Source organism: Convolutriloba macropyga, chromosome 10 (assembly GCF_964194025.1).
Source record: "Convolutriloba macropyga chromosome 10, txConMacr16.3, whole genome shotgun sequence".
Lineage (NCBI taxonomy): Eukaryota > Metazoa > Xenacoelomorpha > Acoela > Convolutidae > Convolutriloba > Convolutriloba macropyga.
The window spans coordinates 7529884-7555158 of record NC_134477.1 but is presented as its reverse complement, the minus strand read 5'-3'; the positions used below and the strand labels follow the sequence as shown (position 1 = coordinate 7555158).

General features: G+C 36.0%; 1 protein-coding gene across 10 annotated transcripts in view; it reads left to right on the top strand.

Annotated features, from left to right (window-relative positions):
• LOC142348460 (uncharacterized) overlaps nucleotides 1–24732 on the top strand; it is a 56687-nt gene extending 31955 nt beyond the window's left edge. For 2 of the 10 annotated variants that reach the window (XM_075399823.1, XM_075399828.1), the window contains 13 exons: nucleotides 308–358; nucleotides 789–1028; nucleotides 1407–1538; nucleotides 1860–1972; nucleotides 4482–4696; nucleotides 5085–5363; nucleotides 10316–10477; nucleotides 12202–12423; nucleotides 12762–12876; nucleotides 13861–14001; nucleotides 17186–17482; nucleotides 21591–21998; nucleotides 23419–24732. In XM_075399823.1, coding sequence (XP_075255938.1) covers nucleotides 308–358; nucleotides 789–1028; nucleotides 1407–1538; nucleotides 1860–1972; nucleotides 4482–4696; nucleotides 5085–5363; nucleotides 10316–10477; nucleotides 12202–12423; nucleotides 12762–12876; nucleotides 13861–14001; nucleotides 17186–17482; nucleotides 21591–21998; nucleotides 23419–24115 — 3072 coding nt within the window. In that variant the 3' untranslated portion in view covers nucleotides 24116–24732. Of the gene's footprint in view, nucleotides 1–304; nucleotides 359–788; nucleotides 1029–1406; nucleotides 1539–1859; nucleotides 1973–4481; nucleotides 4697–5084; nucleotides 5364–10315; nucleotides 10478–12201; nucleotides 12424–12761; nucleotides 12877–13860; nucleotides 14002–17185; nucleotides 17483–17973; nucleotides 17990–21590; nucleotides 21999–22363; nucleotides 22486–23418 lie in introns of those variants that run through there. The other 8 variants (XM_075399822.1, XM_075399826.1, XM_075399824.1 and 5 more) reach the window with 6 other exon arrangements.
• Nucleotides 24733–25275: the final 543 nt, after the last annotated feature.

Below are 25275 nucleotides of genomic sequence, written 5' to 3'. Positions count from 1 at the left end.
CAATACGAACAAATCCAAAATTTTTATTATAATTATTGCCTTGAATAAGTCACGAAAATTTGAAGTGTTCAAGAGTTGAGCTATGTCCTTACTGATCTTTTGGAAATGATTTTTTTTTCAAAAAGCCCGTGAACTTAATTTTCAACCTATGTTTGAAAGATGCTAACTTTTCTTGCGCTGTTTTTTTCCGATATATATTGGCAATGCTTTGACTGGTGCTTTGTTGTTGTTGTTAATGAGTCACAATGTGGTTATTACGAATGGTGCTTTTGATTGGCTTTTTTTATTATATGCATTGTTTCAGCAGCATCCTCCCGGTGAAGTGAAAAAGCCCAAACGTTATCCGTTAAATTACATGGTGGGTTTAGTGTTGCGTCATCACTGCCGTTCAACTTTGAAATCAATTCATTTCACACTGACGGTGATCATTGATTCACAGTCACATGAAATATATCATTATCATTAAAGAGCACTATCACTGTAGTTATAACTTGGAGCTAATTGCGTTGATTTGCTCTTAATTTCCTTTATTTCCTGTGGGCTTTTTTAATTCTAAGGTGTACTACAATGCACTGGCTTCAAAATTTTGTTCAGCTAGTTTAATGCTTGTGTTTTTACACATACTTACACTTTAGCACTTATTATATCGCCTAATAGTATAAAAACCAATGTTATATCTTGTGGCTCGGGGAAGAAAGTTATTCAGTCATTGATAGTGGAGTCATTCGAAAGTGCAGTTTTGAGTATCCAAACGGAAACTTTGAACTTACTCCTTTCAATTTTTGCAGACGAGCTCCGAAGGCAGAAGTTCGAGTCCCGCCCACCACCACCTCACAGAATCGTCCTTGACGGATGATCCGACTATCAAGAGGACAGTTTTGAACTTCATCATTCCATTGAACGACACTGGCTCAGCTGGTCTGGGTATCAGTGTCAAGGGCAGGGCCCAGAAGGACCTCTCAACCGGGGTGTCCAGTGACACGGGGGTGTTTGTGAAGAACGTCATCAACGGAGGTGCCGCCTGGAAGGTCTGAACAACAACATTTTATAACGGGAATTTGACCATTCTTTGATTGGATAATGATTTTTTTGTTCGGGGGGGGGGGGGGGGGGGTTAATTTAGTCTGAAATTTTGTTAATTAAAATGGGTGTAACCTATAGAGTTTCAGGATCTAGAGACATTGGATGAAGAGAATTTAATTATTAAGAGAAGTTTGAACGTTGATGTGAAATACAACACTAAAAGCGGCCCAATTTATCATCGAGATAGTAGTTTATTTTTTTTGGGGGGGGGGGTAGTAATTTATTAGTCCATTCGGGATAGTAATTTATTAGTAATTTATAATCGAGATAGTATTTTATTGGACAACTGCCATGATGATATTGAGTTTTTTTATGTGTTACAGGATGGCCGTCTGAAAGTGCACGACCAGCTGCTGAGTGTGAATGGGGAGTCACTGATGGGCATGGACAACAAAGAGGCCATCGATCTACTCAAGACGGCTCTCATACAACACGGAAAGAGTGGACAAGCTAGTGTAAGGGTCATTGAGATATTTCACAAAAAGACTTCCTACTTATTGAAGAGATTATTGACAAAACTAAAAATTGATCATAGATTCCCGACATTGATAGTCGAATGGCTTAACGTAGATTAACGTTGGTTTTTAATGTAGCCTAATTTTCACAACTGTAAGATTGCACTGTCTAGTATCAACTTTTGTGGTTTTCGAGACATTTGTAACTTAGTTTGATCTTGCGAGCGAAGTACATGTTCGAGTTTTTTCGACAAAAATTTCGTTTCGTAGGGTATGTTAGTTCAATTGATTCAATTGCCTGACTTGAATGTTGCGTTTCAGTTACGGATAACAGTTCTGCGCCTTGAGTCGACTGTGACGTCAGACTCACTGCCACCTCCTCATACACAGATGACTGAAAGTTACCCTGGAACACAGACGCATGCCACACAAAGGTGACTACTATTTATGAACAGCCGAAATAGTGATAACAAATTGAACTTTCATTGAGTAGTATTTTTCGTCTCTTGCTAGAATTTTTGTCCTAAAAACTCATATTTAGCCATAATAGAGTAATTATTTTCTATCTATCGCGTTGTGAATTGAACTGTTAACTATTACAACGAGGCTTGGCATGGTGCGGTTACATAACAGGTTTCAAATCCTATCGTATTAGGTATTCCGTCCGGATATTTCATTAGACAGGGGTCAGAAAAAAAACAGGAGTGCTCTCGTAATTCTGTTCCGGGAGAAAACGGAATTAAACCATCAAGCGCAATTTCTGGATCTATTGTTAGCTTAGAACCGCGTTTTTCTGTCAACAAGAAGCAACATTTTATCTAAACTACATAGCTAAGTTGTTTTAACCTTTTTTTTAAGCAAAGTTAATCTATTGTGTCGCAAGAATTGGGCAAAACTCTGAGCAAACTTCTTGGAAAAATCCTTAGACGTCATAAGGCAAGCTTCGTCGAAAAAGTCTTGGAAGTTATTTCATAACGCAATAAATTTCAATTCGGCGCATGTTTTGTAAAATCTCCGCTTAGTAAGATTTGAACACCTTAACTAACCCTACTAAATGAATTGCATGAGTATTTCGTAATTGTGTTTAATTGAATCACCAAGTTCGTGGATTGAATTACACTATGCAAACAGAGGTAAGATTGTATTTCGATTGCTTTTTCAGAATCATAGTGAACCCATTTTTTCAACATTTTACCTTCACGTGCTTCAAGAAATAGAACAATTGCGGTTCCTTAGGCTTCCTAGAACTATATTGTAGTATGTGGTTAAACAGTGTTTGAACTTAATGTCTGGTGCTTAAACTTAGAATGAATTCTTAGGTACCTGGCCTAATGTTAATTGGTATTGGTACTAATCCCTTATGCTCTCATTGAAAACAAAAAAAATCCTAGCTACCGAGTCTAGTAAAATTAAACCGACTGATGATCTTTTTGGCTTTGTACAAATTTAATCTGTTCTACCTCGTTTTTTTCTCCGCCTTTTCAATTCGGTGTTATGAGAATCAGTATCTTTTTTTGGCAATATTCTGGGTATATTAATGGAGCCAGGATTCCCAGGCATACTTCTAGTTGTTTTCGCTGTGAAATATCTTAGTGAAATTATAATCATCTCGCAGTGAAATTATAATTCGTATTTATTTTGTCGTGTCATGCTCGTTTATATTATAGCTCTATGAGCTAAGAGTAGCTATTTGCAGTGTTCATGTTTTTTTTGTGTCGTCGGACGTTTTTTTCGTTTTTTCAATTGTTCACACAGCAAAGCTGAAAAGTCAAGTTTTCTGAATGACTTCTTCTTTTCTTCCTCTAAATGGTGGAGTTGGCGCGTGTGACGTCTTTTTTTACGCTGTATAGCTAAAGTTTTTAGGCCATTTGGATGAGTAAATTTCGAGTATACATGACTTACCTCACTCTATAAAATGTCTTTTTGACTTTAAAATTTACGTTTAATGTGAATAATCTTGAGGTCAAAGGAACTCTTGTGTGCATTAGTTGCTCGCGAACTAACTTAAAGCAATTTTTGTAAACTTGTGTACCTTTTTTGTGCGAAATTTTTGCTTGACGCTTTTGTTCGAGAATGTTCTTTCACTTCTTGATTGAATTTTCACAAATTAGTTTTTCATTTTTTAGTGATCTAAGTTGTTCTCGTTCTGAAATGAAGCTTGTTGCTTAACGGGATTGAAAGCTAAAGACGATCAGAGGCTTTGTAGCTTAGTGGTCAAGTTACCAGCCTGGAGGTCAGAGTTCTAACCACTAGTGGGAAGGCTTTTTTGCACCCTTAAGCTTGTTCTAAGCCACGCTCCCTCAAAATTAAATTGCACCCGTTTTTTGTTCGAGAGCAATTTATCGGACGTTGGTCGATTTATATCTAAGATACCTAATAAAAAGGCTTCTACGGAGTGAATTTTGTCAAGCCTTAATAATTTATCGCTGAATGTTTTTGTACATAGTTTTTTGAGCGGCGTCGATAACTTTTTCAACTTATATCTGCATCTTTTTCTATCTGTTTTATATGGCACGCAAATCTATTTTGCAGCTGTTCCGGCAATGTGACGGCTATTTTTTTAATTGCTCTCGAACGAAGTTTAAGGCAATTGTTGTGAACGTGTTGATCTTATGAATTTTTTTTATTTATTTTAATTATCCCCCCGGACTGAAGCAGGCTGCAATAGATTCGAGCTCCCACTAGTTGTTTGAAAGCAATTCTTTGCCGTTAGTCGTTTTTTTCATGACCTGAAAACCCTTCTCTCCTCGGCGTGATTTGTGGCTCGTTTGCGTGATTGCATTAATGTTACTTAAGCACAATAAGCAATTGACGGCGATTTGAAGCTGAAGTTGCGGTAACTTTGCTTTGATATAGATTGCTTGGTTTGCTTGCATCTATGCGTTAAAAAACAACTTAAATAGTTCGAAAAATTTTGAGCTTTAAGAGTTGATATCGTTTCAGCGTATTTGATGTCGAAGACCGCCTCAACACAAGCAACAGTGAAAGCAATAACAATTTACAAGTTGTTGACGAGGCAGATAAGTCACTAGAGGGTGCATTCTCACGGGAAGACAAGCACAGGAGATCACTATCAGAGAAAAGAACCGCAGGAGGAAAAACGAGAGATGCAAATGAGCTCGCTTTCTACAGAGAGAAAATAAAACCGCTCAAAGATGGTTAGTTTGATTTTTGAGCGTTTGTAGTTGTTAATGATTCTAGTAAATATATCTATTATGATACATTTATCAGTAAATAGATGTATATAAAAGTAGATATGATTTTTGAAGAGACCCTTTGCGCGTCCTGGCTAAAACGACATAATTACTGTGATACCAAATGTTCCTCGGTTTGCGTTGTTTTTGCTTAACTGATCTATATTATTTATTTCGTGGAATTAGCTATGAAAACTTAGGTAGACATTGTGAATGTTTGAAGCAAAAAATTGTGTTGTATATCAATGGAACAAATTTTTTGGGCATGACCCTCGATTATTATGGTCACGGATCAAGTCGGTTTAAAAGATAACCGTAGGAAGCCATGTTCGAAACACTTTGTGTCTTAAAGCAGCTACTGGATCTCAAAGTAACCTTCCTAAAAGTCGCCTTTCGCGATCAAACTCGTACGACTATCTCTCGGATCCTCTCGTTAATCCGAAAGATAGAGGTGCTATGACACTCAATCGGAAACGTAGCGCTGGCGAATTTCATCAACAGTTGTCGGTTAAAGGCGCTGGTGTTAATAATTCGGCTAATTGGACTAATTTCGCTTCATCAGGTGGTGCTAACAGAAGTGCCAAGTGGCATCATGACTTCTACAGGAATCATAACAGGATTAGATATTACAGTAGGTTTTAACTAATCAATAAACATAACAATGGAAGATTGTTAATGAGGTGATCTTGAGTATATAAATGTTGCATGATGGGGTGAAACGAAGGTCGCCGTTGTCGCGTTTATTGATGCCTTGAAACTGGATAAGGGTTGCTGTATTTAGGATAAGAAAATCAGATTTTATATTTTTTGTTAATAGCCGCCGTCAGCCTCTCAAACGGCTATTATTTACGCGCTCTCAATTTTTACATTTCAAAGAATTTGAATTGTATTGGGGCGCTGTATTTTTTTAAGATCTGTTCACACATTTTCATGATTTATGAAGTCAAATTGGAGTAGTGATTTTGGTCACGCCAAAACAGGAAATGGAGCGCGAAAAAGCGAGTGGTTTTGCGGCGTGATATTTTTTCGCTCTCATTTTAAAAAAGAGTAAGAAATGGTGTTTGAACAAAAATTCGCTTTCTCGCTAGTGGTTTTTTGTTCACATGCGGCATTTTGATATTGATTTTCTATTTTTGTTTTTTTGATCTGATGTTTTTTCTGAAATTGTTTTTCCAATTCACTCAGTCCGTTCTAGGTCTAGTTTTTTGTTCAGTTAATAAAAATTCTTTGAATTGTACGTCAGGACTTGTCCTGCTATGTTTTTTGTTTCGTCGTCTGACGCTCTTTTTTCGTTTTACATTTGCTCACACCTCAAAGCTGAAAAGTCAAATTTTCTGAATGACTTCTTCCTCTCACTAACTGCTTTTGCGCCCGTGACGTCATTTCTCACTCTCTCTAGCAAAAATTTTTTGCGTGATTAGATTTTGGTCATCAGTGACTTCTGCACTTTAAAACTTAGTTAAATTTGAATTAGTTTAAGGTCAAAGGAACTCATATGTGTAATAAGGGTCCCTAATGAAAAGACTTCTGCGCAATGAATTTTAACGAGCTTTATTAACTTATCGTTTAATTTTTCATAGCATTTCGACTGGTATCGATAACTTATATCTGTATCTGTGTCTATCTCTATTCTTTCGCAGCTATTCCGGCAATCTGCCGGCTATGTTGTTTTAAGATCTGTTCACACATTTTCATGATTTTTTAAGTCAAATTGGAGTAGTGAAGTGGAGCGAAAAAGCAAGTAATTTTGCGGCGTGAAATTATTTTGCTCTAATTTTAAAGTAGCGTGAGAAAACGGTGTTTGAACAAAAATTTCGCTTTCTCGCTAGTGGTTTTTTGTTCACATGCGGAATTTTGCCATTGAGTTTCTGTTTTTTATCTGATTTTTTTTTTCGAAATGGTTTTCCCAATTCACTCATAGTCCATTCTAGGTCTAGTTTGTTAATTAGTCATTGAAATTTCATTGTACTTCAGGACTTATCCTGCTATATCTTTTTTTCGCTTTACCTTTTGATCACATTTTTCACTTTACATAAGTATCGATTTTCACGTTTGACTTCTAACTTACTTCACTCGCTGTTTCAACTGACTGGATTTTAAATTTTTCAAGCATTGAATTACGTAATATAGTGAATACAGTCAATGTCAAAAGAGCTAAATAAAACGGGATTAACCGATAAAGCCAGGTCATTGTCTTTCTGAATTAGGTTATCAAAGTTCATTAGAGCGATTGCTAGCTGATATTAGTATTAAGCTTAACTCCCTTCAGTTTAGAAGCTGAATTCAGTATAGGTGTAGAATCTAACTGAAACTGCACACTGAATGGGAACAATTTTTGAAACTTAGAAATAAAATTTGTCAATTTCTATTTTCTTTTTCTGTTTCAATTCCGATGTGCGTCTAGCGGGTCAACAGCGGCTATTTTCCGGCAATCTCCCGGCTATATTTGAAAATTGAGTTAAAATCTAAACGGACTGTTTCCTTTTCCGTCCCGTAAAAATTAGTTTTCATCGTGGGTGCGGGACAAACTACTGGTTGTTTTTTCTATCGATAATTTTTTGCATAGGCTGCTAAAAGGTGGGACTATAGGTTACAAGTTATATCGAACATTAAAAAGGTTTAAATCATCTTTTATGGAAAGGTGAAGGAAACAAGTGCAAACAGAATTTGTTACCAGCTTTTAAAAGATATGTACATACATAAAATGGAAAACACAAATTTAAAATTTGCTCGTGATATATCACTCGATTTTTGGATGAATACTTTTGTTCTTGTGTGAGCTCTGTGTATTTGAATGTCTGTGTTCTTCGTTGCTATATAATGCTAAATGTCACTCGTTATTTTAGGTGTTTCAGTGATGTCAAGTTTTTTCACAGTGCTTTAATCATTAAGCAGAAAAAGTGCATTTGCTGGAAGAAATTTGCGCGAAATGATTAGCTTTTTTGCAACCCATATCACGGTTCACAAGAATGATTAAGTTTTTGAGTTGGGTCTCAAGTAATTACCTTAAAATCCGAGTGATAAAGGTTAAGCTAATTGTAAGCTCGATATCGTTTACCCGTGAATACAGTAGACGAAATTCTCGCTTTGTCCTTCACTTATGTGCACGAAAATATTGTCACCGTTCTCCACGAAACGCCAAAATAGCCTCAAAACACCAAAATGCAATTTTGCTATGTAATGTTTTCTAGATTGGAAGTTTCTATTTTTGGGACGAAATCTCCGTTATTTGTAGAAATGCAATGACTGAAAATGGTTTTTTGTTCCGACCCCACTTGTGGGGGGGAGGAACTATATACTCAAATGGGTTTTTTTTTGTTCCGTGAATTTTGGCCGACCGATATATTCATCGTAGAGAAATGTGCGTGGTATCATTAAAAAGCTCGTCCAGCATAGAATTCGAAATTAAAAAGATTTTTTTGAATTTCGTTTTTTTTCGAGGAGTTATCGAGGTTTAAAGTTTCATGTGAACACTGGATATTTGGGTCACTTTTGTTCACTTTTACCGTAATTTTCGTTCGAATTAACGTTTTTTCTACGAAAAATTTAATTCAAAACTAGATTTCACGTCGAAAAGTAAATCAATTTTAGGTTTTTAATAGACCAAAGGAGATAATAAAGACTAGTTCTAGTCTTAGAGGGAAGTTTAATATATAAAAAAAAATCGAATTAGGTTTGGGAGCTCTTTTTTAGAAAATTTTGCAATTTTTTTGTTTTTTCAAGTCACCTAGAGACTACTAGACACTTTTAATATTGAAATTCTGTTAATGACAAACCTCTTTTACGATCAAATGAAGCCCAATTAACAAAAAATTTGTTTCGAAGGGATCCCTCTTGTTTTTTTTTTGGACTCGTATCTCAAATTTCGTAATTTCAAATGAAATTTTGATTTATTTTTTGAGGTTTTACTAAAGTTTTATAATCCTATGGCATAAACTTATTGATTAAAGGTGCAATAGAGTTGCTAATGAGCATTAAGTGAACCTTTTTAGTGCTGTGAGTGGACAGCTAATGGCTGTTAAGACTTTGAAAATAAATTTTCGAAAGTTTTTTAAAATTAGTAAATCATGAACTTATTTTTGTGAACTGTAAGTTCGTCTCAGTAAAATTAGGATTGAACTCCTTCATACCACTGCAACATAAGTTAATCTCATTGGCGGCTTTATCAAATAAATATTGGTTATACGTCTTCAATGCCACAAGATTTCAAATTTTTTTAAAATATTTTTGGACATTTCGTTTTATTGGTTCATTTTGAAATCTTATCACTTCATCCTAATATTGATGGCTACATCTTCCTTTAGTGAAGACGTCCAAAGAATCATAGTTAAAACTTTCTGAGAAAAAAATATGGTTTAAATGGCTTCAACACTTTCTTCCATTTTTCTAAAGAAATTTTGGTTTTTGCCTGTATTTGTTGTTTTTTCTTCATAGTCATAAGACATATTGTGATGTCTTATTGATAACCTAGGCATCATAAACATCCTTGTATTCACATCGTGGCATAGCTGAGCGTATTCATTGAATTCCTATGAAAGCTTTTGAGTTTAATGGCTGTTAAGACATTAAAAATGTTTTTTTATTTTTTTTGAACATAAATCAATCTTAAGCTTATTTTCGTGGATTGTAAGTCAGTCTCGGTAATGAAAGAACCGTTTTTTTTCTACATCAGCAACAATTTATCTAGCTAGTGGTTTTGTCTTCTAACTATTGGTTTTTTTGACTTCGGTGCACGAGTTTTCATAATTTTTATAATTTTTGAATTTTTTTTAGTAATTTTGGTTCCCCTTGAAATCGTATTACATTATCCTAATATTGATAGCTCCCATTGGCTTAGTGAAGACGTTCAATGGATCGTTGAAAAAGTTTTCAGAGAAAAAGCTTATGGTTTAAATAGCTTCGACACTTTCTTCTTTCAATTTTCTATCGAACTTTGAATTTTGCCGGTTTTTGTTGTTGTTTTCATAGTCAATGACTTGTTGTAATGTCTTATTGATAAATTTTGAATAGCAAACATCCTAGTCGTCACATCATCTAGGCATAATTTAGCGTATTAAATGCCTTCCGTTGAAAGCTGTAGAATTTTTTGACTTTGATACTATGGTTTTCTCAAAAATTTCGTGGTTTTGATGTATTTTGCCATACGACTTATTGTGATGAGTTATTGATGTCACATGAATGAAACCTATGATTGCTATTTCATCGAGGCAGAATTTAGTGTGTTTAATTAACTTAAAATGTAGCATTTTTTTAAAAATTCAAACATCTATTTTTGTTATCTCTTCATTTGGTTGACAATTAAGTCAAAAATGTAGATGAGCTCGGGTCGGAACATCATGTGCGAACGCACATTAACGAGCCGCCTTGGTATATCTTATGGTCAATTATTACTGACAACTTTATAGTCGATTTAACAAGTTCTGTTGTTATTTGAATTCTAGAGTTGGGGTTATATTTTCGTGGGAAGTAATCTATTACCCAGTTTCATAAAACTGTTCAGCATGTTTTGTGTTAATGTGAGTGTTTTTGTGTCTATCGTTGCATTGAAGCTATTTTGAGAGTGATAAGAATTCATTTTTTCAGCTGCTAAGGCGACACCTACTCCCGGACAGCTCTCAAAAGCCAAGTCGGCTTCCTTAGAGAGTATGGGGAGGATTGTGCAGCAGAATCATTATCCAAACAACTACTATCGCAATCCTAACAGGGCCACAGCTGGCCACTTCAATCAACAGCAGTTCAGCCAGGGTTAGACTTCATATATTCTATCGTTTTTATAGCCGTCGTCAGCCTCTCATCGGCTATTATTTAGGTGCTCTCCTTTTTACAACTCAAACAAATTTGAATTGTATTGGGGCACTGTCTTTTTTTTAAAGATATGTTCACAATTTTCTTGATTTTTGGAGTCAAATTGGAGTGATAATTTTGGTCACGCGGAAACAGCGAAAAAGCGAAAGTGGAGCGAAAAAGCGAGTGGTTTTGCTGCGTGAAATTTTTTCGCTCTAATTTTAAAGTAGAGTGAGAAAATGGTGTTTGAACAGGAATTTGCGTTGTCGCTAGTGGTTTATTGTGCACATGCGGCATTTGGGCATTGATTTTTACAGTTTTTTCGAATTTTTTGGATGTAATTTTTTCTAAATGGTTTTCCTCCTCCAATTATTGTCCATTTTAGGTCTAGTTTTTTAGTCAATAAAAATTCTTTAAATTGTGTGTCAGGACTTGTCCTGCTATGTCTTTTTAATTCGCTTTACCTTTTGATCACGTTTTTTGTTTTTCATAAGTCACGATTTTCACGCTTGACTTCTGACTTTCTTCACTCACTGTTCAACTGAATGGATTTTGAATGCTTTCAAGCATTGAATTTGCATTGTAGTGAATACGGTCAAAGTCAAAAGATCAAAATCAGAAGGTAAAAAAACATAGAAGGACAAGTCCTGACGTACAATTCAAAGAATTTTCATTGACTAAACAGAAAAACCAGACCTAGAATGGACTAAGAGTGAATTGAGAAAACCATTTTTAAAAAATTCTGATAAAAAAATAAGAAAAAAAAACAGAAAATCAATGTGAAAATGCCGCATGTGAACAAAAAAACCACTAACGAGAAATGAAAATTTAATTCACACAAAAAAATAGGCCTAGAATGAGCTTTGAATGGATTGGGAAAACCATTTAGAAAAAAATCCGATCCAAAAAATCGAAAAAACAGTAAAAATCAGAGTGAAATTGCCGCATGTGAATAAAAAAAAACTACCGAGAAACCGAATTTTTGTTCAAACACCATTTTCTCACTCTACTTTAAAATTAGAGCGAAAAAAATTCACGCCGCAAAACCACTCGCTTTTTCGCTCCATTTCCTGTTTCGGCGTGACCAAAATCACTACTCCAATTTGACTTCAAAAATCATGAAAATGTGTGAACAGATCTTAAAAAAAAAGACAGCGCCCCAATACAATTCAAATTCTTTGAATTGTAAAAAACAGGATAAGCATTAGATTATCAAAATTCATTAAAGTGACTGCTAGCTGGCATGAGTATTATGCTTAATAGTGTTCAGCTTAAAAGCTGAAATAAGTATAATTTTAGAATCTGACCGAATATGCTGAATTTGCACACGAAATAAAAAAAATGAAATTTAGAAGAATTCTGGCAGTTTCTATCTCTTAGTTTTTTTTATTTTTTGTTTCAATCCCAATGTGCATCAAGCGGGTCAACGGTGGCTATTTTCCGGTGATTTGCCGGCTAGGTTTTTGTATGCGATGTCTGTTATTTAAATTATCAACTATTCAAACAAATGTGTAATAGGGCTCGTCTTCTTTTAGCTTACCGAGCCTTATCATCCCCATAATAACCTCTCATTTTTAGTTATGACATTTTTAGTTGTGAAATTGTTCGCGGCTAATTAATTAAAATTTCTTTATAAATGCAAATGCCTGAAAGCTGTTTTTTCGATGATAGCGTTGTTGTTGTAGGTGCAAATCAATACTACGCGAATTCCCAAGAAGTGCAAAGTTATGAACAACATCAGCAGCCGAGAAGACCCAGTGATTCTAACAACTCCACAGATAATAACTATTACAACGGAATGGGTGCATTGAACATACCTCCCCCAGTGCCTGCCAGAAGGGTCAAACCACCTTTAGGTACCGTCAGTGGTGTCCAACAGCCTTCCAATAATGACCAGACTAGAACAGGTAAAATTTATTCAATAGATTGAAACAGGACAGGAGGCACGCTGACAAGTTCTCATTGATTGGTCAAAAATCAATCGATCATGTATTTGAAAATCCGAGTTACGTTTTTGGTTACTATCGTCGAATAACTTCCTGGACAACATTCAACGGATCAATCATAACTATCTTCAACTATAACTGTTATTCGCCTTTTGTGAATAATAGCAAGTGTAGTAATCTAATTTATAAGCATCTTTCGAAAGTGAGCTCTAACAATTTTGAATTCCAAACTTTATTTGAACCATGTTTTATCTTACAAGTTTCACTGTTGTTCAATGTTCATGTGCGTTGGATTGTAGGTGCTGATGAGGGCAACGGAAGCATGGCCCGGACATTCGGGGATCCCACGATGGCCTCCAAAGAGAACAGCAAAAAGAGCAAAACTGGAACTGGCATCTTCCGAGGATTATTCAGGTATGTGCAAATACATTTATCTTTGCTCTATTTTAGTCTGAAATTTGTCTTGATAACTTAGGTCATTCACAAGTGATTATGTCCTGTGAGATGCAAACTAACAGAACTGAATATCTGTATTGAAATTCTGCTATATCTGCTTTCTTTGCCAAACTAGAACGGCAAGTATAGGTTAGGTGGCTCTGGTTGACGTCAGTAAAAACTTTTGGCGTTTTTCGAGAACAGCTTAGGGATTCGAGACGTTAAGCCAGAATATTGAAGCAACTTTTTGAGATTAACGGAACCTAAATCACGCGTGTGCACGTTTTAAAATGCCAAAAGTCGGCAGTGCCGGAAACCAAAATGCCAGAAATTCCTATATACGTTGACAGAAGTTCCATGAATTTCCATTTTAAAACCTATAATTTGCGTGTTTGAAGCAAAATTACGTGACTGGAGTTGTCATTTAGAAATTCTGGTTTAACATCTCGAACCGTTTTTAATGAGTTTTGTAAATTAGAGTTTCGTAACCTATACCGCAAGCACGCACGTTCTCGTTTGAAAATACGGAACGTTCATGGCTATGCATACAAAAAATTCTCATATATAGAAAATGTATATAACTTTTGGCTATGTATATCGAAAATTCTTGCATTTTAACTTCTGGCTAAAACTTATTGTTTTCACGACTAGGACTAATCAAATGATCCGTGCTTTGCTAATTAAAGTGAAATGCGTGTTTCTGCGAAAGTCATTACACGGCATAATGTCTAAAAAGTAAAACAATAAATGCGTTCTGTTCTATGTAATGACTGTGTGAAATAGCGTTTTTGGTTGTGGTGTTCCGGAGTTAGGTAGAAGGAAGCAGATTAATATTTATATTGATTATGTGCACATTTTAAGCACGTTTTAATGATTGTGATTTGCATATTTTTGTAGAGATTTTGAACGACACTTTTTACATAGACTTCTACTTCCATAAAAAATTTAACCATTTTGTACCAGTCCTCCGCCACCTTCCTATGACGGAGGAAGGAATGCATCCCAAAGTGGAAGCAGGGATAGGAGTGGATTAGGTGGGGGTGGTCACAGGTACAGGTCCCCGAATAGACCTAGCAGACCACCACCCACATCCGCCACTCCGAGGTAACTAAACCAATCACTTCTCCCTCTATTTGTTTCCAACTTCATGTCCCTTTCCTCAGTTGTTTTCAACACTCGCATTGAGTTGTATGTACCATTACGGTTGTTGGTGTAATTTTCTGATCTATTCCCGAGTAGTTGGTGAAAGGACCGTGGTACCGTTTGTTTGCACATGAACTTGCAATTCTTGCGAAACCAAATCCTTGCTATGGTTATTAAGAGAAAACCAGGGAACTGGTTAATTGCTCTCAAACGAAGTTTGTAGCAATTGTATAAGCCCTGATGGTCCTTTTCCATGAGATTTGCACCTGACGGTTTCTTCTGACCAAGTTTTGGAGACTTTTTGTTTTGCGAAACGGTATAAAGTCGTAAAGCCCGAGAGCATTTGGTTGCTAAGCAGTTCTCTCAGAGCACATACCAGTCTGTCCCGTACTAGCCCCCTTATTCCACCCTGCAACCAATCAAATTTGTAGGCGTAAATTCACGTTGGAGATAAGCTATTGCCAAACCAACCCCTCGGAAGTCTATTACCAAACCAACCCCTTAGTCGGTTGTTTCACGCTGTATTTTATGGCGCTGCCAAAGTTTTCAATAACCGCCAATCGATAGCTGAGGCTTTTGTTGATCTTTTATCTATCAGATTTCCTGGTGACCTTTTTAATCACATTAAGCTCAAAACACCCTTTTTCAAGATTTACACCCCGCATAATTTCGCCAAGTAATTTGTTAATAGCCGCCGTCAGCCTCTCAAGGCTCTTCTTTTTCAATTCAAAGAATTTGAATTGTATTGGGGCGCTGCCTTTTTTAAGATCTGTTTACATATTTTCATGATTTTTTTAAGTCAAATTGGAATAGTGATTTTGATCACGCCGAGACGGGAAATGGATCCAAAAAGCGAGTGGCTTTGCGTCGTCATTTACACGAAATTTAAGTAGTGAGAAAACGGTGCTTGAAAAAAATCGCTTTCTCGCTAGTGGTTTTTTGTTCACATGCGGCATTTTGACTTTGATTTTCTGTTTTTCATTTTTAATAGCCGCCCTCATCTTATCAGCCGGCTATTATAGCGCTCCTAATTTTTTCTACTTCGTCGAACTTTTTTTCGCTTTACCATTTTGCGCTTTTTCAGCATTTTGCGTGAAATCTTTTTGACTTCTCTAGGCTAGTTTCTCTCTTCTCTCATTCTGCTAAAAGTGAATTTGAACATCAGTTGCTCAGCAAAGCAATTCAAAATGAACAGAGTCAGAATAAAAAATTGAAGTCAGAGATAGAAACGGGATAAACCCATAAAGCCCAATTTTAGATGCGCGCTATTTGAAAGTCGTTCCTATAAGTTTTAGTTACCATCTCTTATGCTTATTGGTATTGATAGTAGCCGCTGTAGAAAGAAGTATGTTCAACTACGAAATGCCATCAAAATAAATCGGACTTCAAAAATGTTTTTGTACAAAAATCTTTTTTTCGATATCTTCTATTCGTTCAATCCCAATCATGCTTATTGGAATCAACGGCGGCTATTTTCCGGCAATCTGCCGGGTATGTTTTAATATGATTTTCTTCGAAATGGTTTTCCCAATTCACTCATAATCCGTTTCAGGTCTAGTTGTTTGTATAGTCAATAAAAAATTCTTTGAAATATACAGTCAGGACTTGTCCTGCTATGTTTTTAAATTCGCTTTACCTTTTGATCACGTTTTTCGTTTTAGATAAGTCACGATTTTCACGTTTGACTTCTGACTTACTTCACTCATTTTTTCAACTGAATGAATTTTAAATTCTTTCAAGCATTCAATTACGCAATGTGTGAATACCGTCAAAGTCAAAAGAGCAAAATTAAAAGAGACGGGATAAACCGATAAAGCCCGGTTATTAATTCTTTGAGAATTAGGTTATCAAAGTTCATTAGAGTGTTTACTAGCTGACATTGGTTTTAAGCTTATTAGATTTCAGTTTAGAAGCTGAATTAAATATAATTATAGAATCCAACTGAAACGGCACGCCAAATTAGAACACTTTTTGATACTGAAAAAAAAACAGAAAAAAATCGGTCAATTCTTCTTTTTTCTTCAATCCCGATGTGCATCAAGCGCGTCAACTGTGGCTATTTTCCGGCAATCTGTCGGCTATGTTTTATTTTAATGCTTTTGCGTCTCTGAATGACTTTTTACGAAAAGAAACAGTTCACTTGAGGAAGGGCTAATCCTTTCGTATCTGGAATTAAAATCGGCTGAGATAGAAAATTGAAGTTCAGTTAAGATTTACTAATTTGGAGCCGTAATTTTAGCGGGACTTAGTTATTGAGGAAATTGATTTATTAAAACTGATTTAAAAATTTATCCACAAGTTAATGTATTTTCGCTTTTCTTCCTTTTCAGGAATTTGTTGTTAATGTAGGTTCGGTTTAATAGAATGGGTTTTTTGCGGCTATTTTGTTTACCTCAAAAATTTGATTCTTGTAGTCGAATGGTATTCCAGAACATGATTGCTTGAGATCAAAGATTGTTTATTAGTTATTTGATGTGGATTAGTTTCTGGTGGGTTTCCTTCTGCTTACTTTATGCAATTGCCGTTCTTGAAATTTCTTATCCTTCTTTTTTTCCAAAAAACGTGTTACATTTACGTAAACGATTAAATGCTTCTGTTATGCATTCTGAAAGTTCCGTTGCATCTTCATGCAAGTGATCAGTTTTGAACTATTGGAATAGCAATCAATTCCTTCCTTGCGTTCTTTGTTATGTGTTACGTGTCTGTAAATACAGCTTCATTCACGCTTTACGTGTGCATTAGTGCATCATAATCCTCTGCTTGCTTTTCATAGAAAGGGGTGGATCTTTTTGCGTTCAGCCAACCACCGACCAGTGCTGGAGTCTGCCATAGTTATAGTGCGTTTTGTGTAAGATGATCTCTCGAAGATTATTCTTTCCAAGATTTAACGGCGCATTAATATTCGCGGAGAAATGATAGTTGCGTCATTATTCGTTATTGTAACCCACAATCAATTTAGTTTAGAGGAACTTAAGTAAAGCCTAATACATCCGATGATTTGTCCGAAAGATTTCAAAATTATGATTCTCTAATGATCAAATGGAAAATATTCCAATCGGCTCTTGCTACTGTTTCATGTATTCATAAATGTTCTCAATGTCCAAGTTTTGAATCGTTCGAAGATTTAAATTAGGAAGCTTTTCAGGAGCCACAAAAAGCAAGAGAAGAATTCAATGAGCGTTACTGCCTCGGGTGGTCCAGTAGTCTCTGGCAATCGGTCAGCCAGTGCTCCTTTGAGACCTCAAAGCACGATGCCATTACAAGCATACAAGATACCACCCTCTAATGCACAACAACCAATACATCATCAACAGATTGTAGATAGTACTGCTAATGCACAACAACATCAATATAGTCAACTTCATAATCGTCAGCAACAGTTTCAGCAACAGCAACAAAATCAGTTGTTTGCTCATCATAACCTCAATACTGCTACTGCAAGGTAAGATTCCATTGCACTTGTCTCTCTAGAGCATTTTGGGAAGCCATAGAATGGAATTTTTTCCCCTTCGTTTTAAAGTGACCATTTGGAAATTTTATCTAATGCCATATAATGACATAAAAATAGTTAAAATATGTTGTGGAATTTCTTGTGATAAATAAACGAGTGGCGACGAAATTGGACTGCTTATTTGACACATTATATAGAAGCAAGGTTTATTCAGAGAGCAAACGCAAAACGGATCCGAATTTTTCAAAAAATGCTGACTTAAATTGATATTCATTTTGGCATTGAAAATTTTCTGGCCTGAAATATGACACGTGGGACCTAAAGCATATGTAATGCTGTTCATGAAACTATAAAAGTGTTTATGAATTAATTATTGTTGATTTGAAGGAATGAAAATTCAGTGTTTATTGTTTACCCGACTGTACTACTTAAATTAGTCAAATTACTTTTCCATTTTACGTGACAATACTTTAATTTTACAGAATAGCGACATTCGAGGTCTGTTATTATTCTTACCCTCTTTAAATTATTATCCATGTTAATCACACAGTGCTTGCATTTTAATCTAATCAAGTCAAACATACCTTGGTTGCGTAGCTTCTTGTTTTTATGTTCAGCAAAATTGCCAAGTGGCTGTTAACCATTTGAAAGTCATCTTAACTGATTTTAGATTATGCACGGCTCGTTTAATTCTTCAATTTGGGACAGGATTTATGGTGGCTGGTAGAATTGATATACCGAAATTGTTAATTGCTCTCGAACGAAATTCGTAGCAATTATTGTGAACGTGTTGGTCTTTTTCATGCAAATTTTTCTCTTGACTGTTTTTGCGCTTTTCTTCTTCAACATTCTTTGACTTTTCCAACAAGAAGGGTCTGATAGTCGAGTGGGCAGAGCTTCTGGCGAGGGATCGGGAGGTCCATGATTCGAAGCCCAGCGTGATTAACTATTTTTGCACCCAAATAAATCTAGGCTATAGCCCCTGAATTGAATTGCCTCGCCTGTCGTTCGAGAGCAATTCTTCCGACATTAGTCGGCTTATGTTTGACAGTTTTTGACTCACAATAGCTAATATGTCTCCAAATAGATGTTTCAATGGAGCTTCACATCCTTTTCAACTGTACCTTGTTCTCGACAATTTTTAGTGAACCAAATTACATCTTTTTATAGCTGCGAAGCTGTAAGCTAAGCGGAGCTATATTGCGGTGCTCTTGGTTTTTTACAATTCAAAGAATTTGAATTGTATTGGGGCGCTGTCTTTTTTTTAAGTTCTGTTCACACATTTTCATGATTTTTGAAGTCAAATTGGAGTAGTGATTTTGGTAACGCCGAAACAGGAAATGGAGCGAAAAAGCGAGTGGTTTTGCGGCGTGAATTTTTTTCGTAGAGTGAGAAAACTGTGTTTGAACAAAAAATCGGTTTCTCGGTAGTGGTTTTTTTGTTCACATGCGGCAATTGCACTCTGATTTTTACTGTTTTTTCGATTTTTTGGATCGGATTTTTTTGTAAATGGTTTTCGCAATCCATTCACAGCTTATTCTAGGCCTAGTTTTTTGTTTGAATTAAATTTTCATTTCTCGCTAGTGTTTTTTTTTGTTCACATGCGGCATTTTGACATTGATTTTCTGTTTATTTCTTAATTTTTGTTCTGATTTTTTAATGGTTTTCCCAATTCACTCATAGTCCACTCTAGGTCTAGGTTTTCTGTTTAGTCAATGAAAATTCTTTGAATTGTACCTCAGGACTTGTCCTGCTTTGTTTTTTGTTTCGTCGTCTGACGTTCTTTTTTCGTTTTACATTTGTTCACACCTCAAAGCTGAAAAGTCAAATTTTCTGAATGACTTCTTCCTCTCACTAACTGCTTTTGCGCGCGTGACGTCATTTCTCACTCTCTCTAGCAAAATTTTTTTGCGTGATTAGATTTTGATCATAAGTGACTTACCTCACTCAATAAAATGACTTTTGCACTTTAAAATTTAAGTTTATTTTGAATTAGTTTAAGGTCAAAGGAACTCATATATGTAATAAGGGTCCCTAATGAAAAGGCTTCTGCGCAATGAATTTTAACAAGCTTTATTAATTTATCGTTTAATTTTTTTTACATAGCTTTTTAAGCGGCGTCGATAATTTTTTCAACTTATATCTGTATCTGTTTCTATCTCTATCATACGGCACGCAAGTCTATTCTTTCGCAGCTATTCTGGCAATCTGCCGGCTATGTTTCGTTACTGTCGAACAACGATTAGAGCTAATTTTTGTTTGAAGAAGTTTGCTTTTCAGTAGGGGAAAAACAAATGTGGTAAATACTAATCTCAAATTTCAGTTGAAGTGACGTACAAATTGGTATAGCTTTGTTTAGAGTACATTGAATTGAGATTTCAAAAACTTTCAAAGCAAATTCTTTTAATTGCTCTCAAACAAAGTTTGTGGCAACTATATTATTCCTGTGGTCTTTTTTATGCGACTTTTCGATTTTTCGTCTGACCTATTTGACTTTTGGTCTTCAAAAGTGGGATACCAGTTAGCGCTCGATGGGCATTATGTGGCCGAGCAGCTTTCTTTTGAGCCTAACGCCTTACTACTCTCTAAGTATGCGATTCACCGCAACTGGAGAGAAAATTTCAAGGTGCGGTTCTTAGTCTTAAAAGTTTGACCCCCCCGTTTGTAGGTCAAAAACTGGTTATTCTTTTTTGTCCGAATGGGGGTAGGAAGCCCCCAGAGCATTAGGTTGCGGAGCAGCTCTTTTAGAGCCCTATTAGTCTAAGTGTACAATTCGCTGACCCACTCTTGCTCCGCTCCTAACCACGTACGCTCGACCCCATTTCAGGTCCCCCTTTCCGCGCAATCTCGTCCCCTAATGCTAACCTCCCTAAACCCAAAGTGGCTACTTCCGAAGCAGTCGGTCGTTAAAGTGTTGTGAGCAAATATCCCGACTTCAGATTTTCATTTATCAGATTTCAGCCCATTTTTCCATAAAATTTAAGATGAAGTGTTAATGTGGAAACATGAAGATTGTAAAAAAGACGAAAGGTTGAATGGCTGTCAAAATAATCAAATTTTTAGAAAATATTTCCAAAACTTAGTCCATATGTTCCAGGCTGTTTTTGCGAGCTTTTTTGCACGTTGCGTTTTCTTTTTTGCTACGGAAACTTTGTTGTAGTAACGTCATTATAACCAAGGTTAATGACTTTGTGGTCGACCTGATTAAATTTGAGCGCGTTGTGGTCGATCTGATTAAATTTGAGCGCGTCTTCATAAAGACAGATCACAGTGGCAGGCGACAGATCTATCAATGGTTAGGGTGCGAATTACTTACATTTCCTCCTGTTGTCGGGCCACTGAAATATTCAAATTTGAATGGATAGTTTTTCTAGTTGTACTTTTGTGAAAATGCATAAAACTAAAATCATCTTGTAGCTGTCACTTTTGACTGTTTTGTGGGTTATTTTGGGTTGGCTTCATAGTAGATTTGTTTATCCCATTTGCATTGCTAGCGTTTATCCCATTGCGTTCCGATCAAAATTCTGCGTCACCAAATACACCTTGCAATTCCTCCTAAGTCCGTGAATAGTAGTTGTTCAGCTGCCTTTTTTAGTCACTGCAAATAGCCATTCTCAATCTGATATTTAACAATTGTGCTTGAAATATTAATCGAGAAGGTACGAAAAATCCTGTTCTAGAGGGACTAGACCAACCATGATGAACTACCTCAATCAGTATTGATATTATACTGTTTACCGTACCAAGAAGCAAAGTCTGGAACCGTTTCATTTGTTATCTGTCAAATTTAAGAAGCCCGTGTGGAAAAATTGGTGGAGGGTTTCGCGCTGATAAAGGTTTTTTTTATTGTATAATAAGAGCCTGTCATATCTTAATACTTCTTATTATGTACTTATAAATGCAAATCTCGAAAAGTAATATTCTCAGCGGAAAGAAAACTTTTATGAAATTAGTTTTTAACGTTCGAAAGATATCATCTCGAAATTTTAAATGAAGCAGTTTTTCATAATATTTCGTGCCTATATCCACCCCAAATTGATTTGGCTATTTGCTGCTTACTGTTAAGTCGACTTGAAGTAATCAGCTATCTTTAATTTAGTGGTGACCCTGCAATAACTCAACACCCTAACCCTGACATCTCAAATGCTGGTTACCATGACAACAAGGTCCGAATGCGACAAAAATCGCCCAACTCAATTCCACAATCTCAGAATCCAAGGAGACATTCCAGCCACCAAACGGGAGACGAACATAACTATGGTAACGTTATGCCCATGGATGTCCATAACCAGAGCAACGCGTTTTTACAGACCACTAATTCCTCAGACCATAATAATCGATACAGCGTCCATAGCGATCAGGTGAGATCTGATCCGGTCCACGAAAGGAATGACAGTAACCAGTCGTTCACATTTGACAATTTGGGAGGCGGAGTGGACCAGAGAACCTCTTCTCCTCAAATGGACAGTCGAAGTCACCACCTTCAACAGCAGAGATCAAATAACAGGTAGTTTAATTTTTCCATTTAACGCATTTTCCTGCTTTTTTTTACCGAACTGATTGTCAGGAGGTGAATTGAACAGAAACGAAGTGTCGGGGCTTTATATCAATGCTGGAGAAATCGGTCATCAGGGATCTATTAGAAACGACATAGAAACTTAACTCGATGGTTTTGCCGGTTTTGATGATAGTAGGCATGGAACCGTCCATGCTTTTTTGATTAAAGGTCGACAGAATCGATAGGTGCAATTAGGTTGGGTTCAATAAAAGTTTCTATATTAATCAGACCGCGTTATTTGCCAAGCGAAATTGTGCAGAAAACCTGTATAAATTTAAAGCTTTATCAAGTATTTAATGTTATATTTCTGGCAGCTATTCTAACACTGTTGTTCATACAGTGCGTTTTGATCCTGCGCTGGATGAAATTACTGGAAGCGGTCGAAGTAGGAATGTCAACAGCGCTGAAAAAAAGACAGTACATGGTTATAAATTTGGTATGTCACAAATCACACTTCAAGCCTTCATCTTCTGCACAGTTCAAACCTTTCACGCACGAAATCTGATATAATCATCAGCCTTCTTTATATAAATATCCATAGCGAGGCGAATAGGTATTTGCTGTGCAGAGCACAGTGAAAATTTCTATCTATGCCATCGAAACCTTAAGATTTTCAACAGATTTTTTTAGTTCGCGAAATTTTCGTTCATCATCGATTCTGTAAAATCTTTTTACAGCAGTCTTGTTCAAACTTACAGCAAAAGTAAATATGATGGTTTCGACGAGTTCCTATCTAATTTCCATTATCTAATCTCAAAATTGCGAATATGGTTATGCATATTTCGGGAGCGCAAAGTTTGGAATTCAAAAATTGCTTCAAAGAATTATTTTAGATTAATACTCGCTTTGTGTAAATTATGCAACTTTTATTTGCTAGAATAAATAGACTGCGTTAAAAACGGACTCTAATTAATTCCAAAACCTCTTAGTTCCCAATAAAAGACGCGGTAGTTGTGTGGAAATTACTTTTAAAATCTCTTTTAAAGTCTTATTATATAAGGTCGCATATATTTCCGATTAACAATACTACGGGAAAAATTTCTCTTTACATAAAATTCTCTCATACAGTTTTTTTTTAAAATGAAATCCTATCAATTCTTTCATAAAAAAATTGATTAATCATTTGCACAAATAGGTTGCTGCTTCATTAATAGACGCAACACTGCATCAGCCATTTGGCGGTTGACTATCATCTACATTCATGATAACACAAAATATCAATGATTGCTTGCAATTGATCCGAATAGAATTAAATTTACCGTCAGTTCGGCTTGAGCACGACTATCAATGCATTGGAAGCTTAACCTGTTTAATAGTTTGAACAGAAATAGGAATTTGCTGATTTTGGCGGTAATGTTTGTTTGATTAGGTCCGGTGTGGGTGTAAGTTTGACCAAAGATGCCTCTGCCCTCTATGCTGGAAGTTACGCTACCCTACCCAGCCATCCACAGATAGATTATAAACGCAGTCCCAAAAAGACGCGCCCGCCCCAATACCCAAACCAAAACCCACACGATTCACGAAAACTTCGCAATGGTCAAACTAAGCATAGCCACAAACGATCAGACAGCCCATTACTGTACGGAACCCAAAATGACATCTTCGACCATGACGAAAATACCGACCAGCGACGAATCAACATAGTCAATTTGAACCATGAACGAGTAATGCGAAATGAATTTCCACTATCTTCAACAAGCAGTGAAATGAGCAATTCACCTTCGAAGGAAAACAGTTATAACCAACATCATAGCCAGGTTATATCTGGTAAAGTTAACAGAAGCTTAAACTTCCAAGGAGTGCAACCGCATTCGAGTGACGCAAATTTAAATAGAAGTCCTTCAAAACATAATCGAAGTTTTGATAGCAGTAATGTTCACAACTCAAGTTTCGATTCCGACGTGGACTCAACGAGGCATTTCATGTACGGAACTCAAAGCTCACCGGACCCAAAAGCTCTGAGAAAGCGGGCCCTTGATTACACCTCAGAAGGAAATTATCAGGCGTTTGTTGGAGGAATTGAACTGAAGATCAAATCTGGACCGTCGAATAACGACTTAATATAAACAGACAGATTATGAAAATATTTATGCAGAAGGAATTTTTTGCTCAAAATTAGTCGCTTTAACTATGACTTGAAGCTAAGTTAACCAATAAAATTGGTCTTTTTTGTGACAAGATGACAAAACTTTGTTTCGGGTTGCTAACGTCTTAAGCAAATTCAATTTACAGCAGTGTTACAGAGTACAAACGTGAATTTTTATGAACTTAATATCAGATTTTTTATTGTGCTATTTAATAAAGTGTCTTTCCACAATTCAATATATCACTTTTTGACCAATTAATTGTCCCTCTTAAATGAATTTCAGTTGCTCTATTTTGTGTTCACGTAGCTTACAATAAATATAATGATTAGCCTTTACCTAGATTAGGAACAAAGTATTTAGTTCCTCATATTTTTATAGTATTCTTGATTCTACCCTTTCTTCATTTTGTGTTGACTATTGTTCTAATATGAAAAACATATTTTATGTTTAATTGATGTGAATTTTACCTTGTGAATTGCGTACAACTGTTGGGAATATCCTGTTGCTTGAAGCTAATCGCTCCTCTTAAATAAATGATTATTTGACTCTTTTGTCTCGAAAACAGCTTTGTTTGAATTCAAAGTTTTCAACTCATACTTTTTAATTCCAAGGAAAGATTCGTAGCAACTGATGTTTGTTTCTTTTGTATTTTATTTTTAATTGCTCTTGAACGAAGTTCATAGCAATTATTGTAAACGTGTGTGTCTTTTTTATGCAAAATTTTTGCTTGACAATTTTGACTTTTCGATCGACTTTTACGCCCTTGACTTTTTGCGTTTCGCGTGGTCTAAAATTCAATCACAATTTCAAGCTGCTGAAATCAATTGGCGGCAATTTAATACTAAAAGGCAACTTTTGGTACGCAACTCACCATGGTATAGAAACACTCCTTACCTGCACTATATTTTTCTAATTTACCTTGCGTCATACAGCATTATTAAGGTTGCTTACATGTTTTGCTCTTTTTTTCGGGTTAATATGATATAGAGGTCTACGAGGGATAGTTGAGCTGCTTTCAGGCCATGACCAGCTATCTAAACCAATCATTGCGTCACACTGTCGTTATTGTCGATGAATTGACGCTGTATAAAACAATAACCGCTTGTTTCTATTCACATTTAACAAAAAATTTTCACTTA